The 17416-nt window shown below is 38.6% G+C and overlaps 4 protein-coding genes across 6 annotated transcripts; 2 read left to right on the top strand and 2 right to left on the bottom strand.

The window, feature by feature from the left end:
* Window positions 1-652: 652 nt before the first annotated feature.
* LOC120007569 (pentatricopeptide repeat-containing protein At3g04130, mitochondrial) lies at window positions 653-4784 on the top strand. 3 transcript variants are annotated; one of them, XR_005470192.1, is made up of 5 exons: window positions 653-878; window positions 1494-3068; window positions 3440-3742; window positions 3846-4072; window positions 4451-4784. XR_005470192.1 is itself a non-coding variant. In XM_038857880.1 (3 exons), the coding sequence occupies exon 2, from the start codon at window positions 1528-1530 to the stop codon at window positions 3052-3054; it is 1527 nt and encodes a 508-aa protein (XP_038713808.1). In that variant the 5' UTR covers window positions 653-878; window positions 1494-1527; the 3' UTR covers window positions 3055-3068; window positions 3151-3430. The 3 variants fall into 3 exon arrangements, 1 of the variants encoding a protein (XP_038713808.1); XR_005470191.1 differs by lacking the exon at window positions 4451-4784 and having other exon boundaries at window positions 3846-4351; XM_038857880.1 differs by lacking the exons at window positions 3440-3742; window positions 3846-4072; window positions 4451-4784 and adding an exon at window positions 3151-3430.
* Window positions 4785-5486: 702 nt separating this feature from the next.
* LOC120007568 (death-associated protein kinase 1-like) lies at window positions 5487-8399 on the top strand. Its single transcript, XM_038857878.1, has 2 exons — window positions 5487-6537; window positions 6981-8399. Exons 1-2 carry the CDS (start codon window positions 5869-5871, stop codon window positions 8208-8210), a joined length of 1899 nt encoding a protein of 632 aa, XP_038713806.1. The 5' UTR covers window positions 5487-5868; the 3' UTR covers window positions 8211-8399.
* Window positions 8400-8513: 114 nt separating this feature from the next.
* LOC120007570 (3-oxoacyl-[acyl-carrier-protein] reductase 4-like) lies at window positions 8514-13715 on the bottom strand. The gene is made up of 11 exons (XM_038857881.1): window positions 13300-13715; window positions 13024-13166; window positions 12441-12494; window positions 11883-11963; window positions 11756-11801; window positions 11584-11678; window positions 11460-11492; window positions 10647-10781; window positions 10446-10539; window positions 10057-10139; window positions 8514-8747 (listed from the first exon to the last, which is right to left on the bottom strand). The coding sequence occupies exons 1-11, from the start codon at window positions 13496-13498 to the stop codon at window positions 8715-8717; spliced, it is 996 nt and encodes a 331-aa protein (XP_038713809.1). The 5' UTR covers window positions 13499-13715; the 3' UTR covers window positions 8514-8714.
* A 319-nt stretch (window positions 13716-14034) lies between these two features.
* On the bottom strand, window positions 14035-17135 carry LOC120006966 (protein Iojap-related, mitochondrial). The gene is made up of 4 exons (XM_038857089.1): window positions 16739-17135; window positions 16243-16330; window positions 15782-15879; window positions 14035-14461 (listed from the first exon to the last, which is right to left on the bottom strand). Exons 1-4 carry the CDS (start codon window positions 17054-17056, stop codon window positions 14390-14392), a joined length of 576 nt encoding a protein of 191 aa, XP_038713017.1. The 5' UTR covers window positions 17057-17135; the 3' UTR covers window positions 14035-14389.
* Window positions 17136-17416: the final 281 nt, after the last annotated feature.

Raw genomic sequence — 17416 nt, forward strand, 5'->3', positions numbered from 1 at the left:
TAATTCGGAAATTTGCAGGGGGGGGGGGGGGAGTTTCTTTAGCTGGAGTGGAATTTTGATTATGTAATACTATTATTCTGCTGTACTATCAAATTATGGTGTCTGAATTCTTGGATGCAATTTAGGAACTCATGTTCAACATTGGGACCAATATTCTTGTAGTCATGCACTGTAATGTTTAACACTGGTGGGCTCAATTGATCTTGTTGTTAGGTGGGAAAATTCCGTGTGTATGGACGTGACTCTAGTTTAAACACATTTTGGATATCTAAAGAACAAAGACAATTGATTTTGTTGTCCGTTAAGAAATTTTTGTACGTACGGACGTGATGGTCATAGCTTAAGTATCCAAAGGATAAACTTGTCCAGATCTCATGTTCAATTCAATATGTGATGCAATGAAAAGCAAAGAATCAGACCACTGTTTCAAATGTTTAGGAATAATTACTCAAGTTTACTCGGAAGTAAAAAATTGATATTTTTATTTAGGCATTCACAAATCACAACTTCCAAAAATTAAACGGCCACCGTTGAAGGAATCCTCCCTTTTTTTATTTTTCATTTTATCGGACGTGACGTTAGCAGCCATCTGTGGAGCACCGATTGGTCAATCTCATGCTCGTCATGCCGTATTATAGTACAGTAGGAAAGGCTCAACCTTGTTCCCCCGTCTCTATTCCAGTATTTAACCTTGCGTTTTATAGTTGAGACTTTTAAAAAAACTCAACTGTTCTTCGTCTTGTCTTGCAGATAGACTCTATACCACACATCAAAGCTGGAGCTTCAATTCTAATTCAAAACAAATCCTTCTCTGTCCCTTTAAACTCACAAATAATTCTCGGTTTTTGGCCACAAACAGTCCTGTTGGCTGGAGCTCGGTAAGTGTTTGATGATTTGCCTCAGTGAACTTCTTGTTTGATTTTTCGTACTTTTTAAACTGTTTTTTTTTATTTAATTTTGGTTATGTAAAAACGAGAAGGATTCATTTGGGTGCCTGAAGTTTTGGATTGTCATTGATATTCATTGTTTGATTATTCAAAGTTCACGTTTTGGTTGCTAGTGATGGTGGCGAATGATGGAATAGGAAATTTTAAATTTATATTCAGTTACGTCTGGGGAAGAATGCCGATTTCTATTGAAACGGAATCAAATTTCTTTGAACTCATGATCATAATTAAGTATGGCATATTGTTGATTGTTGTTGAAATGCAACAAGGAACTTATGGTTCTAATGGGCTATATCGCCTCTAACTTATCATGAGTTGTTTGTTTGTTTACTGTTTAAATTCATTTGGTAATTCACTAATTCCCAAGAGTTGTTTTTGCAAGAGTGCATTAAAGAGTCATGATCACCAAATGGGATCAAAATTGTGATCCCAATATTTTTGTACTTTCGAGATTCAAGCTGTTCATACCAGCTTCTTACTTCTACTGTTACATTGTGGTGATAAGATTTGTGAAGAGGCTCATGCTCTGTGTTATCTTGGATGCAGGTGTGAATTTCAATTCTGATTCTTTTTCTTCTTCATGATGCTAACTATCCGAAAATGCCTTAAAAGCAACTTCTTCGACTTAGATTATTTTGTTAATGCTTCCTCCAAGACATATTGGCGTGCTTTTTCTTCACCCGAAGTTTCCCATTTTGAAAGAGCTAGCATTATTCATCAAGAAGAGAAATTAACAGACCCAAGAAACAAGTCTAATTTTGATGTTCTTGTGGCTAGAGTTAATGTTGGAAACAGTGACAACGAAGTTTTCCAATCTCTCCTTCATGACCAATTGTGTAATGCTATACAGCCTTCTGATGATCTTATTAATAAGCTGCTGCACCGCTTTAAGGATGATTGGAAATCTGCATTGGGTATTTTTAGATGGGCAGAGTCGCGCTCAGACTACAAACTCACACTACAGGCATTTGATACGATGGTTGACATATTGGGGAAGGCAAAACAGGTGGACCAGATGAAGTCTCTGTTAAAGGAAATGTGTGAGGGTCACCTTATCACACTTAACACAATAGGTAAGGTTATGAGAAGGTTAGCTGGTGCAGGGAACTGGGAATATGCGGTGAGGACATTTGATGAGTTAGCAACTTATGGATTGGAGAAGAATACAGAATCTATGAACTTGTTGCTGGACACACTTTGCAAGGAGAGAAATATTGAGCTGGCACGTGAAATATTCTTGGAGCTCAAATCTCATATTCCACCAAATGCGCACACATTTAATATTTTTATTCATGGTTGGTGCAAAGTCAATCGGGTTGATGAGGCTCACTGGACAATCCAAGAAATGAAGGGATATGGCTGCCATCCTTGTATCATCAGCTACTCAACTATCATCCATTTTTATTGCCGCCAATACAACTTTGGAAAGGTCTATGAGCTGCTTGATGAGATGGACGCTCATGGATGCCCGCCAAATGTTGTCACCTACACCACCATCATGAGTTTTCTAACAAAGGCAGGCGAATTTAAGGAAGCTTTAGAGATAGCTAAGAGAATGGAATCAGTTGGATGTAGACCAGATGTTCTATTCTACAATTCCTTGATCCATACACTAGGGAGAGCTGGCCAAATATCGGAGGCAGTTTATGTTTTCAAAGAAGAGATGCCCAAGACTGGTGTTTCACCAAACACGTCTACTTACAATACTATGATTGCCATGTTATGTCATCATGCTCAGGAGCAGAATGCCTTTGATCTCCTGAAGGAGATGGAAACTTCAGGTCATTGCAAGCCTGATGCTCAGACGTATTACCCATTGCTCAAGTTGTGCTTCAAAACAGGAAAAGTTGATAGTTTATTGAACCAATTGTTGGATGAAATGGTTCACAAGCATTATCTCAGTCTTGATTTATCAACATACACACTTTTAATTCACGGTCTTTGTAGAGCAAACAAATGTGAATGGGCATGCCAGCTCTTCGAGGTGATGACTAGTCAAGACATAATACCGCAATATCAGACATGTCTTTTGCTTCTTGACGAAGTCAAACTAAAGAATATGGATGATGCTGCTGATAGAATTCAAGCTGTCATGAAGAAATTATGACCTATAACATGCAAGTCAGGGTTCTTTCTTTTCTACCTCATCTTGTTATTTGAACATTGAATTTTTTTCTTAAAACAATAATATCACTTTTGGCAGGGTAAAGAAATGCTATTGACATTCTATAGCTTCAATTCATTTTTCTCCATTATGTTCACCTCCGGAAATCATAGATTTGTGTTGTGCTTCATGCTTTGTGCACTTCTTCATCATGAAGAAAAAGCAAAATGAGACGGGCTCTGGAAATATTTTGTACTGTGGAGTGCGAGCTGTAGGTCTTGAACCTCCTAAAATGTTCTCATTGTAATTTTAATGATTTATGCTTTCCATCATGCTGTCTGACATTACCATGTCTGGCTAATTTGAACTCCACTTCTTTTTGTTGCAGGATCAGAGATAAATATCACCAATGAGGCCATCTAAGATGGTGGAATGCAAACTAGTTTCGCAATTGGAGGCTTTTTAGTTTATTTAGCAGAAGATGAGCTACGATATTTTAGCGGAAGAGACTCTCCTTACTATTTTCACTGTCATAGTTGGCAGCAGTATTCTTGATGATAATGCTTGTAAATGTCTGTTTCACATATCATACGTATTTTTTTCACTGACCTGCACTGAATGGACTGAGGAAAGACATGGATCCATTTCTACGAGTATCGTGAATACATTTTTAGCTGGACAACTGCTGAAGGTAAGACTATGTTTATTAAAAAAGCGTTTTCATCTATATATCTATATGCACACACACACCCCTCCAGGCATGCTTTGCCTTACTGATGTATTTCTGCATTTAGGTTTCTTCCTGTCTTCTTGAATTCCCAGAGACAAACATTTGTCCAATGAAATGTGCTGAGGAAAGTGCGGACCCAGCTATATTTAAGATTCATTACGTGGTTACAGGCAGCTGACAAGGAGTCAACAAGTCGGCCCAAGCTTTGATCTACCACCCCTTTGATGTGGTGGTCCTGTCTCTGATCCGAGTCAGCATCGCAAGGCAATTCTTATGCAAAATCCATTTGTGGTGAGTTTGCAAGCTATGGTGGCGAGTCCCATATCTTAAAACCTTAAAGTTTCTTGTTGAATGCTCTCTTTGGTCTGCAACTTTGATTATTCGCCAAGTAAATCTGAATGACAAACTTGATAGATATGCTCTTTAGTATCATCTTTTGGTCTGTGATGAGCTTAAGAGCATGCATAGTAATGTGAACCCTTGTGCCATTTAAGTTGTAGGCTTGTAAACACATGGCATGGATTCATCTGCTTGCCTCATTCTTTGCATTGGATTCCAATTTGTTAAAAAGGTTTTGCTCTTCATGCATTTACATACTTGTAGCTGTCACATGCTTTCTGTTCATGAAATCAAAACTTTTCTGAAAGAATTCAATCTCGTGATCCAAAGACGCTGATAGATCATAGAAGAAGGTGAAGCAAAAACCAAGATGCACGGAGAGTAGTAGGTCCTTGAGGATCCCATAGCCTTCCTCATCCCAAAACAAAACCATGTGCATGTTATGGGGCCACTTGATTGCCTTAAATCAAACATGGCCTAGCTGATAATCAAATGTTGTTTGCAAGGCAAACATGGCCTAGCTGTTGCTCTTTGAATACAATTCTGTGCTTTACATAAATTGGGTATATGTATTGATGATATGTTAGAAAAGATAAATGCTTTGTTGATGCCCCTATGCTATGAAGATGTTGACTCACCAAATAATGATATATTATTAAGACCATGTCTGGTTACTCTTTCTTTTTTCATTTATTTGATTGCCTAAAATTGTGCTCCCATTCATGTTATATTGCTGGCTGCACAATTGACCAAAATAAACAGAAGAAAAAACACTAGGGGTGGCCTGTTTTCCGTCACTTGCACAAAATACAAAGTTGGTTTCCTTCCAAAAAAATTACTAGTAATCTTATTCTTTTAAATAATATAATTTACATAAGGCCTCCAAAAGTGGGGAAAAAATATTAGCAATAAAAGAATTACACAAAAACTGGAACACCCCTCATGCATTAAAGGAGAATAAGCTCAAGAACATCATCATCATTTCAAGAATGATAATAATTCCACAAATACCGTGAAGACCAAAATATACCATATCAGTTGGGTTTTGCCCTTCCATTACATTCAATGAGGCTTTTTCATGGGTTTATGTGATTTGGGTCAAGGTTTAATTATTGGGTTCATGAGGAATAAACCCGTGAGGGTATTCCGATATATCTACGGAACCGAAATCACAAAGTGGACAATAAATAGTTTGGGTGTATTTTTGATAAAAACTTTATGGTTTTCCCAAAAGGGTTCAAAACTCAAAAAAGAAAAGGCTAATTATCAATGTTAATAGTCTAATCTTGTTGGATGAATTTATATGAATCCATACCAAAATAGGAAGTTAATAGCAGAGAGAGAGAGTCCAAATGGCCAAGTGGGGTAATGTTATCTTCTTTTCTGTCCATTCCTTGCATTGTTGTATCTCTCTTTCTGAGGAATCTAAGCTTTTTTTATGCCTTTTTTGTACGCCATAAATCTCGGATCATGTGATCATTCCCCTTTATTTATTTTCCTCAAAACAATCTTTAAAAGTATTGTCTTTCTTGGCTCAATTAGTTATCTAGTCCCGTTAAAGCAACAAACAATGTCTCTGGTTGCCTCGTTTTCTCCTCCTTCGCCTGTTATCAGTTGTTCATGACACTTCCATTAATGGGTCTTCAATATTTTCTCTATTGATCCTCATATGGGTCAGGCTTATCTTGATGGAATCTCAATCTAGTTTTCACTAAAACCTTGTTCTTGCCTACCAATTGTTTGTTACAATGCCGCCTTCATACTTCCCTCTCAGGTGGGAGAGTACTGGAGACCAGTGGTGGTACGCTTCTCCCATTGATTGGGCAGCTGCAAATGGCCACTATGACCTGGTTAGAGAGCTTCTTCATCTTGACACCAATCTCCTCATCAAGCTCACTTCCCTCCGCCGTATTCGGCGGCTCGAAACTGTCTGGGACGACGAGGCTCAATTTGAGGATGTAGCCAAATGCAGGTCTCGGGTTGCCAAAATGCTTCTGCTTGACTGTGAAACAAAGAAAGGACACAACTCTCTGATTAGAGCCGGCTATGGCGGTTGGCTTCTCTACACTGCTGCCTCAGCTGGGGATGTGAACTTTGTCAAGGAATTGTTAGAGAGAAACCCACTTTTGGTGTTTGGGGAAGGAGAGTTTGGTGTTACTGATATACTCTATGCTGCAGCAAGAAGCAAGGATTCTGAGGTTTTCAGGGTTTTGCTTGATCATTCTTATAGAGTGGTGGGTGAAAGTGAATCAGATTTTAGGTGGGAGATGATGAATAGAGCTGTACATGCTGCTGCTAGAGGTGGGAATTTGGAGATTTTGAAGGAGCTTCATGTGGATTGTTCTGATGTTTTGGTTTATAGAGATGCTCAAGGAGCCACTCTCTTGCATTCTGCCTCAGGTAGAGGACAAATTGAGGTGAGAACTGAGAACATCTTTATAATCATACTATTCTAGCTCTTATCAGCTATTTTTGCCTTCCAGATCCAATGGCAGGGTGAAATTAGGATAGACTAGATGTGGTTGATCTTTCCATCTGATTTTCTTTTTCTATGATCAAGTAAACCATCATATGAGTTGTGGATTTCTCTGACTGCGAGAATGATTGCTAGTTCTTTTGAAAGTTACTGATCGTTAATGGTGCTGAAAAGAATAAAAAAAAAACTTTAATCTTTTCCATACAATGTGCATTGTTCTTTAATTCAATCTTTACAATAGAGCCTTTATCTAATCTAATTGACGACATCCTTTATAGTAAAAAACTTTCTTGTTTTGTGAAAGTTCAATGGGAAAAAAACGCGATTTAGTTAATTGATCATGTCAAGGAAGATCTCCTTCATCTTAAGCTTCTTTTTATGCAGGTAGTTAAAGAGTTAGTTTCATCCTATGATATCATAACCGCAACAGATGATGAAGGGAACACTGCATTACACATAGCTGCATACAGGGGTTACCTAGCCACAGTAGAGGTTCTGATAGCTGCATCTCCTTCATTGTCCTCTCTGAAAAACAAATATGGAGATACTTTTCTTCACATGGCCGTGTCAAGTTTCCGAACCCCTGGTTTTCGAAGAGTGGACCGACAAATTGAGCTCGTGAAAGAGTTGGTAAGTGGTAAGATCGTTAATGTGCAAGACCTTGTCAATGCCAAGAATAATGATGGAAGAACAGCCCTCCACATTGCAGTCACTGAGAACGTTCAGGCTAGTGTGGGGGAACTTCTGATGACCGTCCCATCAATCGATTTTAACATCCGTGACATCAATGGCATGACCCCGCTAGATCTCCTGAAGCAACGGCCAAAAGCAGCCTCTTCAGAAATCCTGATTAAGCAGTTGATTTTGGCTGGAGGCCTTTCCAATGGTCGGAGTAATGTGACTAGAATTGCCACACAATCCAATCTAAGAGGGCTGCACGGTATAGGAGGAAGTCCCGGAACTTCATTTAGGATTCCTGATGCGGAGATATTCCGTTACACTGGTTGTGAGAACATATCGGATGTTGATTGTGATCTAGAAAGTATTGGAGATGGTTCAGGCTTGAGTGAGTTCAGTGACTCTGACTTGGTTAATTCATTGGATAAGAAGCAGTCAGGTTCTGTAAATCATGCTGCCAAGCGCCTGAAGTTTTTCCTTCGGTGGCGCAAGAGGAAAGAAAAGAGTACTGCAAGCACTGAAATGGGAGGTTTCAATGATTCTTTTGAGACCTTCAACTTAAGCAGAAGTGTGGAGGACTATCATATCGCATTGCGGCAAAGATACTCAAAACAATTGTCTTTTCCCAGTCCATCAACCAGAAAGAAATTCACTGCAGGGCTTATGCAAGGCGTTTTTCGGGCAGTACTATCTCCCGGTCCTTTCTCACGATCGTCCATGTCTTCGCCAGCTTCAATAGACAAGCAAAAGGGTGATGATCTCTCAGGAGTTTCTTCATCAAATCATCAGTCATGGAGGAAGAAACAAGCATCATTCAATAAGAAGTTGATGAACCAGTACTTTTGCTTTAATGCACAAGGACTAGCTGTGGAGGATTCAATATACTGTGCACAGCCTAATCAGAGACACAAGCAGGCCGCTTCTCTGGTTGCATAATTTTGAATGCTCAGAAGATGGAATACCGGTTAAGAGCACAAGACCATTAGAACAAAAAAAAAGTAGGATGATTCCATTGAACTTTGCTTTCTGAACTTAAGCTTTGCATTGGCTTTGATTTTGCATATAGCGTGTATACACGAAGTAATTATTGTAAGAATAATGTGCAAGAAGTTTTATATCAAAAAAGGCTCTCTCTGCAATTTTGGGTAAGAATTAGAAACTAGTTCTCAATGCACAGCTTAAACCTTGTGAGTTTGATTGCAAGAACCTCATTCCTGTAGTTGTCAAAAAAAGAGAGTCTGAACAACCTGTTATACAGTCCCTGTTTGGATTCAGAAACATGTGCAGTAACGTTCGGTAAATTACTCGACTGATTACTTCATTATTGATCATAACTGACTTAAGGAGAACCTCCACTACTATAGTCAACCCCAACTAGAACTGTAATCCTGAAGCTAGAATGGTCTCCACCAACTTCACCAGGCAGGTTGCGTTGCTGGCTCACATGACCATTCCTCCATCGATGGTGAGGACCTGTGAGATAAAAAATAAAAAAATAAAAAGAAAGGCCTAAATAAGCAGCAGTGTAATAACAATGATGAGGATCAAAAAGAGGTAGAAGGTGGTAACAGGTGGTTGCCTATGTCTAGCTTGGTGGTGCCAAGGCCATAAGGTGATTCCCATTTTTGTGGCTAGTCCTGCCTTGTAATGGCCAAGGCAATACAGACCAAGCCATGCCAAACAATGCAACAAAAGGACAAAGCTGGTATCAAGGCTGAAAAGATTATTGTAATTGGCGTATTGCAGAGAGACACATCTTGTAATGTAAATTTCATATTGAACACCCCAGATTTTGAGTCAGTTTTAGTTGAATAAGATTTCTCCTAGAGATTTTGTGTTTGGTGCACTCCTTCGGTCCATGCAGGTATCTCCGGTCAAGCTTTCATCGTCGTCAGATCATTGCTGGAAGTTTTAGTAGGGCATCTGATGCAGCGAGGGCAACAACCACAAGCCTAGCCCAAGCCCAGCAACAAGCAGGCCCTAACTACCCACTAGAAAACCGGTTAACTAGTGTTAGGATTGACCCACTTATACACTGCAACTCTGGGCCAATCACCACTGATGTGAGATTTTTCCACAACATGGACTATTCATCCTGCATCAGCATCCCCGGCAGATGCACCTCTTCAGCCAAGCGCCTCCTCGGGGCCGCCCCTAGAGCGCCACTTGAAGTGGCGGCAGGCATAAGTGATGTATCTGCCAGGCGACACCTGGCCCCCTCGAGGTGGCGCCTGTTGGCTGTCGAGACTAATTTAAATAGCAACAGCTCTTCTAAACCTAATTTGGACGTTTCATTTGCAATTTCTCAAGAGTCTCATTTGAAACTAGGGTTTAGAAGCTATCTTGAAGTCCCACAGATCTATTCATCAAATCACACTCAAAGATGAGGAAATGTTGTGGTGTCTTTGTGAGCCCAAGACGTGTTGGTTTCATTTGCTTATGCAATTGCTTATTTGGTTGAATTGAGTTAAGATTACCAAGTTTTAGTAGAGATTAGCAATTTCCAAGGCAACCTAAAGTCGTGGATAAGATCATCAAAACCTATGTTATGCCAATGGCAGTTCCACTAGCAAATACCATACACAGGTTTTTTTTTTTTTTTTGGGGGGGGGGGGGGGGGTGGTGGGGATTCAAATTAAGGAGGCAGGGGAGAGGCTCCATTTTCATTTGAGGCAGTAGATACCACCCATCAGGATCATGGCTTCTCAAGACATGGCCAAATCTATACCGTTCACTGATCAAAACTCACTACAAAAACAATGAAGTAAAATGGATTCCAAACCTGTCCAGTAATGTAATTGGCGGCCGGATTAAGAGCCAAGAATTCCACCAGTCCTGCAACTTCTTCTGGTTGGCCGTACCTTCCTGCATATAACAATAACTAGTCCTGTCAATGTAGACAATGATCGTAGGGTGCATAAATAAACTTCACTAAGAACAACGAATATATTGAAGATCTATATATATATATATATATATATAGAGAGAGAGAGAGAGAGAGAGATGATGCTTTAAACAAATTGCAAGCTTAAAAGCATGTGTTCAGAATCTAAGACCAGCAAAAAACTGATGACCGGAGGAAATTGAAAAAGAAACAAAATAAAGGCAAGGACCCATTGAATTAGAGATTGATGTTAGAAGTTACTTCTATCTTATATGATCATTTCTCACCTAATGGGATTGTTTCCAATATTTTTTTCTCAATGTCTTCTCCAAGCTTAGAAGTCATGTCAGATGCAATAAATCCTGGGGCAACAGCATTGACCTGAGTGAATATAACAGCATCAGGACCAACTATCATTGTGGTTGATTGCATGGATCTTCCAATGCATACATTTATGGGTTAAAAAAACATAAATACTACATACTCACATTAATGTTTCTACTGGCATACTCCTTTGCAACTGTCTTTGTCAATCCAATAACTCCTGCTTTTGCAGCACTATAGTTGGCTTGTCCAACATTGCCAACCAGACCAACAACTGAAGCTATGTTGATTATCTTTCCCTGCAAAATCAGAAGTTTGAATAAGACAAGTATTCTTCATCATCATCAAAGCCATTGTCTCAAATGGTTTGAGGCCAGCTCGGCTAATTGAATCCATAATAAATTCAATTGCAGTCCACTACGTCGATTCTCTTTCGCCATAAGAAAGGAAAACATATTGAAAAATACACAGAGAACAAAAGGAGAATATTCCCTGAAGCACTTACCTATCTTTCTTAAGTTCTGCTCTGTTATTTACAAATTATTAGGCAATTGAAGCTAATTATTCAAATGCAATCATGTACAAGTGTGAAACTGCAAGGGAGTAAAGGCCACAGCCGAGAGAATATGGACATATTAGAGGGTTAGCCAACCTTCTTTCGATAAGAATTTTAAGTTATTTAAACTAATGAATTTAAGCAAAGTAGTTTTATAATACTACAAGATAAACCCTATAGCCATATTAGAAAAGGTAAGTTAAATCCTAAAATCCTATATATCAGAAAATATCTCTTGCATTAGACAAAAAAGACCCCTGATTGAAAATTGAAATGGTATATTTAACATGGCAAGAAAAAAGACCAATGCTTAAGCATGTTTAAGGCAAGGTCGATTGCTTGCTTTTGAGTGATTAGGTTCTTTCAAGCCTAACTGACAAACAGGTTCATAAGAAAAACAGCATAAGCCATCCCCTATTACCTTTCTCTTCTTCATCATGATCTTGGCAGCTGCCTGCAAGAAGTAGCCCATATCAGTATCAATTATTAATAAAAACACTCCAGCATCCACTGATGTTATTAGCCAGAACTTGAAGCACACAAACCTGTGTGCAGAGGAATACGCCAGTCAGATTCAGATCAATAACCTCCTGCCACTGAGATTTCTTCATTCTCATCAACAAAGTATCCCGAGTGATTCCTGTAACCATGATAAATCAATCAGAGAAAAGATAGAAATCATGATATAGAAGTGACTCAGTGCTAGCTTTAATAAACCTGCATTGTTAACCAATATATCAATGGTTCCCCAAGTATCAATAGCCTGCAAATGAGATGCACCAACTTTTTTAACAAGTAAAATGACAATAAACTAACTCAAGCAGCAAAGAAAATATTTGCTCACAGTTTTTATCATTAATTCTACATCAGCTTCTTTAGAAACATCTCCCCCAAAAGGAAGCGCCTGGCCACCAGATGCTTCAATCTGAAAGACATAAAATATAGTTCATCAAATTGATGATGCATCATATTTTAGCAACATCTTCACAAAGTTGTGTACATGACAGATTATGATAGATACTGAAAGGTATAAACAACAAAAAAATTCCTTACAAAGTATAAAAGCACAGTGCAAACAAACAGAAACTAAGAAGAAAAGACTCATGGTCAAGTTCGAGAGGGGGGGGGGGGGAAGAAGAAAGAAATAAAGTAATATATGTGGTTTACTAGCTTCAGCTTGCTATAAAGGATCCAGATCGTATGTCCAATTTGATAAATTTATATCACAAACTTCTTCAAACAAAGTTGATCAACATCTTCTACCTAGTGGGAAGAGCAAAGGCTTTATGAGGCACTAATACTTTTAACATTTATAGCCTAACCAGAGAAAAATGCCCAGATCAAAAAGTGTCTATGTAGGCATAAAGGTTTCTGCAAATTCAAGAGATTATTAGTTTATTACCTCTTTGGAAACTTCCTCAGCCTCCTTGGATGACCTTGCATAATTTACTAAAACCTGCAATAGCAACAGATATTCACACGCGCATCAATTTCAGGGTAAAGGTTTTCCTCAACCAACAGAAGGACTTCCATATGGAGTCATAAACGTGCAGTTACAATATAAAATGTGCATGGAAAGTATGATAGGACTTCAGGAAAGTAACAGAAGAAACCTATTCAATTAAGACCATGAATGCAATCAGTTAGAGAATTCAAGGGAGGCATTCTTTGTACTAGTAACTTCTTAGTCCAAGAAACTTAGTTTGCATCAACCTAGTCAAAAGATTAAGCCTCTTTTCAAGAAAACGCAACAGAAAATCATTTGTGAATAACAGTGTGCTCCACAGATTACAGATTTGTGCCTGTGTGGTTAATTACTTAATGAAAGGAAATAAATGCTACCATTCAATATCAAATACCCGAACAACTCCTTTCACAATTAAACATTCGGAAACCTGCTCTCTTTATACCATTTTGAAATTTCCTAATTTTGAAATTTTTTGCATTCAGTCTCAAAAGAAATGCACTCACAACAATTCACTAACCTTACAACCTGCTTTCCCCAAAGACAATGCAACTGCTCTGCCAATACCTCTAGATGCTCCAGTCACTATGGCTACAGGTACTTCAACATTTTTAGCTGCCTCTGTGCTTGCTTGTTCAACAGTGGCGACCTGAGCTCTTGCACCTGTATGTGCAAGTACAACTAAAATTTTCCACTTCTTTACAGAGAGCATCATAGGAATGATGCATGTAAATTCCATCACTTGACAAAATTATCAGGAGAAATTAATCATTTCAAACTCCGTGGAAAATAGTACCAGAAGTGGAGAACGGGCTCCTCGATCTGCACTGGAGTTCAATGCGAGGACAGACCAGACCCGATCGGATGCCAGTAGACACGCGAGACCACTGCCCTAACTGTACCATACGCGGTTCACCGGAACTCCATGATTTAGCGGAGGTTGAGGTTGCGGCTGATTTGAAAGCAACAACATTCGATCCAGCAACGGCGGCCATTAGCGTCCCGGCGAGTCTCCGTCCAGAGAGAATGGAAGAAGAATAGAGAGTAGTAGCCAGAAATGAAGTGGAGAAAGAAAAGCTTTCGTTTGATTATATGACGCTGAAGAGTGAAGTCTTTCTTTGGAAGCTCCGGAGACGGTTAACAATGGCGATGGAAACGAAGTTTGTGTGACTTATTTATTTGTCAAGGGCATTTTTCGCGCTTGGCGGATATTTGTGGCTGTTGACAGAAAGGACCGGACTATGTGTTACGTATACGGGTATATCGTATAGGTACCATACAACCAGTTGCTTGCATTGAAGTGATGAAGCCGCAACGTAGGATTGGATGGCGATATATTGATTGGCGTAGAGAGAGTTTATTGGAATTACAGAACTAATGTTACAGACCCCAAAATTATTACCCTATTTTACTGATCATATTTTGAGAGTCCCCAACATTAGTCTTTTTCTTTTCCTTTTAGCAAGGTTGCTTGTATAGACAACCTCAATGTATGAATGAACAATACTCAGAACAAAAGGCTTACTAGAAAGCAGAAACTCACTCCACAAGAATCGTATTTAAAGATTAGGTCTCTCTCTTGTCAATAGCTGCTCCATGGAAAGATCTTTTACACCTAGTTTTGCATTATAGAGTTCAATGAATGAGGCAGTTGCTACAGTTCCACTTCAATGAACATTCTCGAAGAGCAATTTTATCTACCAAGGTAAAATAAAGCTATGGTTCACATAAACAATATGCATGGGATTTCCTGATGTGAAGAGTACAATAGCAAGCTCGCCCTCGCCTTTTTTTTTCTTCCTTTTTATGGGCACAAAATTGCTCAGAGAGGCTGAGTTCTGGAGATGGAGGACTAGGGATGTTTTCATCTCCCTAAATAATGCAACTTAAGCACTTCTCCGCATTGGCTTCTTCGAATTATTCTTCGGACGAATCTTCACAAATGCTTTCTCCAAATCCTGAACAGAAAAAAAAAAAAAAAAATGAATGAAGAAGGAAAATTTGTTTTTAAGTTCTGGATACATTTCTCCCCTCCTATGAGAAAATTTTGATATATAACAACTGCCCTCTTTCCTCGCGAAACTTGGCAACTAATAGTCTCCCAACCAATTGGATAAGAATTTCCAAGGATAAAGTGATCATAATAAATGTATACAGAAGCATTTTAAATTTCTCATAGCAAAAAGGGTACCGTGTTTGTATCCATCATTTCAGCGCATTCGGAATGCCCTCAACCCCTCGACAATTTTCAGCTAAGCAAGGTCCCATTCTGCTCATCTAGAAATATGCCCTTATTCCTTTTTTAAGGATAAAAGAAATTTTAATGAATGGAGCACCAATCCGATGGTAAAGGCCGCCAGTACAATTGCTAAGGGGCGATTAAGTCTAGTACATTATATATGATCATATCATTTACATTAAGGGCCATTTGGTACAATGTGACTTTAAGTGAAGTACTTCACATGAAAGGGCTTTTGACAACTGCTTAGCAAAAAAAGAAAAGAAAAGAATTAAAGAAAAAATAAATACCTGTTTGATAGAAGATGACTTTAATGAAGTACTTTATTAACAAAAAATGTTTATCCTTTGAATTAGTACCATATCAAAAATAATTTTGTTTAAATTACTAAATAACTGTATAAGTTTTTCCTAGCTATAATTACGTAACTCTATTTCATCCTTCTGACTCTTGCAAAAGCACCTAAATGTGCTTCACCTTGAAAAGGTTTTAACGTCTAAAATTACTACTTTTGGGGTGCTTCTCTATTGTAACCAATTGCATAGTAAAGTTCTTCTAATTAAAAATACTACATGCATTGAACCCACGACATTGCAGCCCTTAACAACTTTCTAGCATCGAAGTGAATGAGAACGAGGGCTCAAACAATAAAATGCACTCCATGTTGTTGTGCCAAACAGCTCCAGCCATGATATCAATATTCTGCCCCAAGTAGATTTACTAGTCCCTTTACATTGCAGAGCATTCATTAGACAGACCACCAAATTTGTCCTGAGATAATTTATATATTATTATTTATTAAGTATCTTCCAGCAAACATTTGGCTACATCAATAAAAGCTTGAGATGTCTTGCCCTAACTTCAATAATTCCTCTTGTAACAATCTTATGCAAACCTGGGTTCTATGTTTCTGCATATCTAAAAACTTTCAGAAATAGAACTGAAACAAATGTGTGCTCTTTTTGTGAATGGGGTACTTATGCAAGTATGAATAAAAAAACTCAAGGTGACAACATTATAAATATAAACCAAAACTGACCTGAATTGAATCCTTTGGAGATGTTTCTGTGTTCCAGAGACTTTCCAAATTGTAATAAGCTCTAGCTTTCTCGTCAAGAGCATGAACAATGATCTTACCTAAAGGCAAAAATAACTCTCTGTTATTAGTATTTGTTGTGATATCATTGTCATAAACTTCCTTTAAAATATCAGCATTGGACTAGTTAGCAAAATTCAAGTCAATCTCAATTCCTTTCAAGGTACAAATCATTAAAGTGAAAATAACTATCCTAGCATAAGGGCATGACACTAGTCTAGCTCATTTGCAACCATTTCCAAATGAATAGGTATGCAACAAAACTTATCCCATCTTAAGTTTCCGAGTTTGAAAAAATGTCACCATTTTGTTTGGGTGTGGGAAATTCTTGTTATTATGATGCAATATCGCTTACGAACACCCAATCTAACTTAGCAATAAAGAGTGGGAATTGGAGCACAAACCCGAGTCGACGACAATCCATTTTCCTCCCTCTTGTCCTTGCACACTGGGTAGGACTACTCGACCAGCTCCCCTTTGCTTTTGCTTGGCCTGCATTATCATTAACCATTCAACAAAGAGAAAATATGATTCTCCATTTCTTCTCCAATATCTCTGGTTGAAAACTGCTCTATATCCAAAAAAAAAAAAGTAATATTTATCCATCATTACTGGTTTAGCTGTTTTCCTTACTGTCTTTCTCTAACCATGTCAGACAAAACAAATACTAAATCCGCCCTTTTCTTTTGCTTCTCTTCAATTTTCCTGGCAGCCAGTCCAATAATCGATTAACAACAGCCTTATAACATGTCTCAAGCTAAAAACTAAGTCAATCAACGGATTTTTCATCGACAAAATTTAATATTCAACAAATAAATAAGCCAAAATTCAAGATTCAGATTATGCTAGTACTTAGTACTTCCAATTGAAAGCGGACGAAGCGGATAAAATCTGAACTACCTGGTAAATTAGGGCTTGAGCGATGTTCTTGACGTGCCAGGCGGACCTACCAGTGGCAAGCACCATGAAATCGGCCCAATCACAGCCCTTATTGACAGGTATCACCTGCACGTTGTCTGCCTTCACATCGGTGAGAACTTTTTCCACCTCTTCTAGGTCTAAAAACCCGGTGTTACCGGCACTGCCAACTGTGGAGGAAGTAAAGTTGTGATTGAGGCCTGGAAAGCCAAGCTTCCATGAGCGACCGATTAGAGGATATGAATCTTTTGACGACGTTGACAAGAAAGGAAGCGATCGAGATCGTAGAGCCGCCCACATGATACCGTAGATCAGCGAGAATTAGGTTATTGTGCGAAGTCCCAACTCCCCAGTTCTGCCATCAACAGGTCAACCTACTTTGAGCGCCACCAGTGTCCATATGCATCAGCGATACGGTGTAGTTTTGACAATATTATTGAATTTCTAAATCATATAGTCCGTTTGGCAGAGCTTGGGCTGCTAGCTGGTCCACTCTACCCGCACGTTTATTTATTAAATCTCGCATAACCGAGCCCATAAATGCGATAAGTGTTAAGATTTGTAATCCCATATCGCATTATCATAACCTGATATAAACAAAGTTAAAGCACCTCTCAAACAACAAAGGTATTTTCTGAGCTTAAATATTATGGAGACAAC

The sequence above is a fragment of the Tripterygium wilfordii genome, chromosome 10, assembly GCF_013401445.1.
Source record: "Tripterygium wilfordii isolate XIE 37 chromosome 10, ASM1340144v1, whole genome shotgun sequence".
NCBI classification, from domain to species: Eukaryota; Viridiplantae; Streptophyta; class Magnoliopsida; order Celastrales; family Celastraceae; genus Tripterygium; species Tripterygium wilfordii.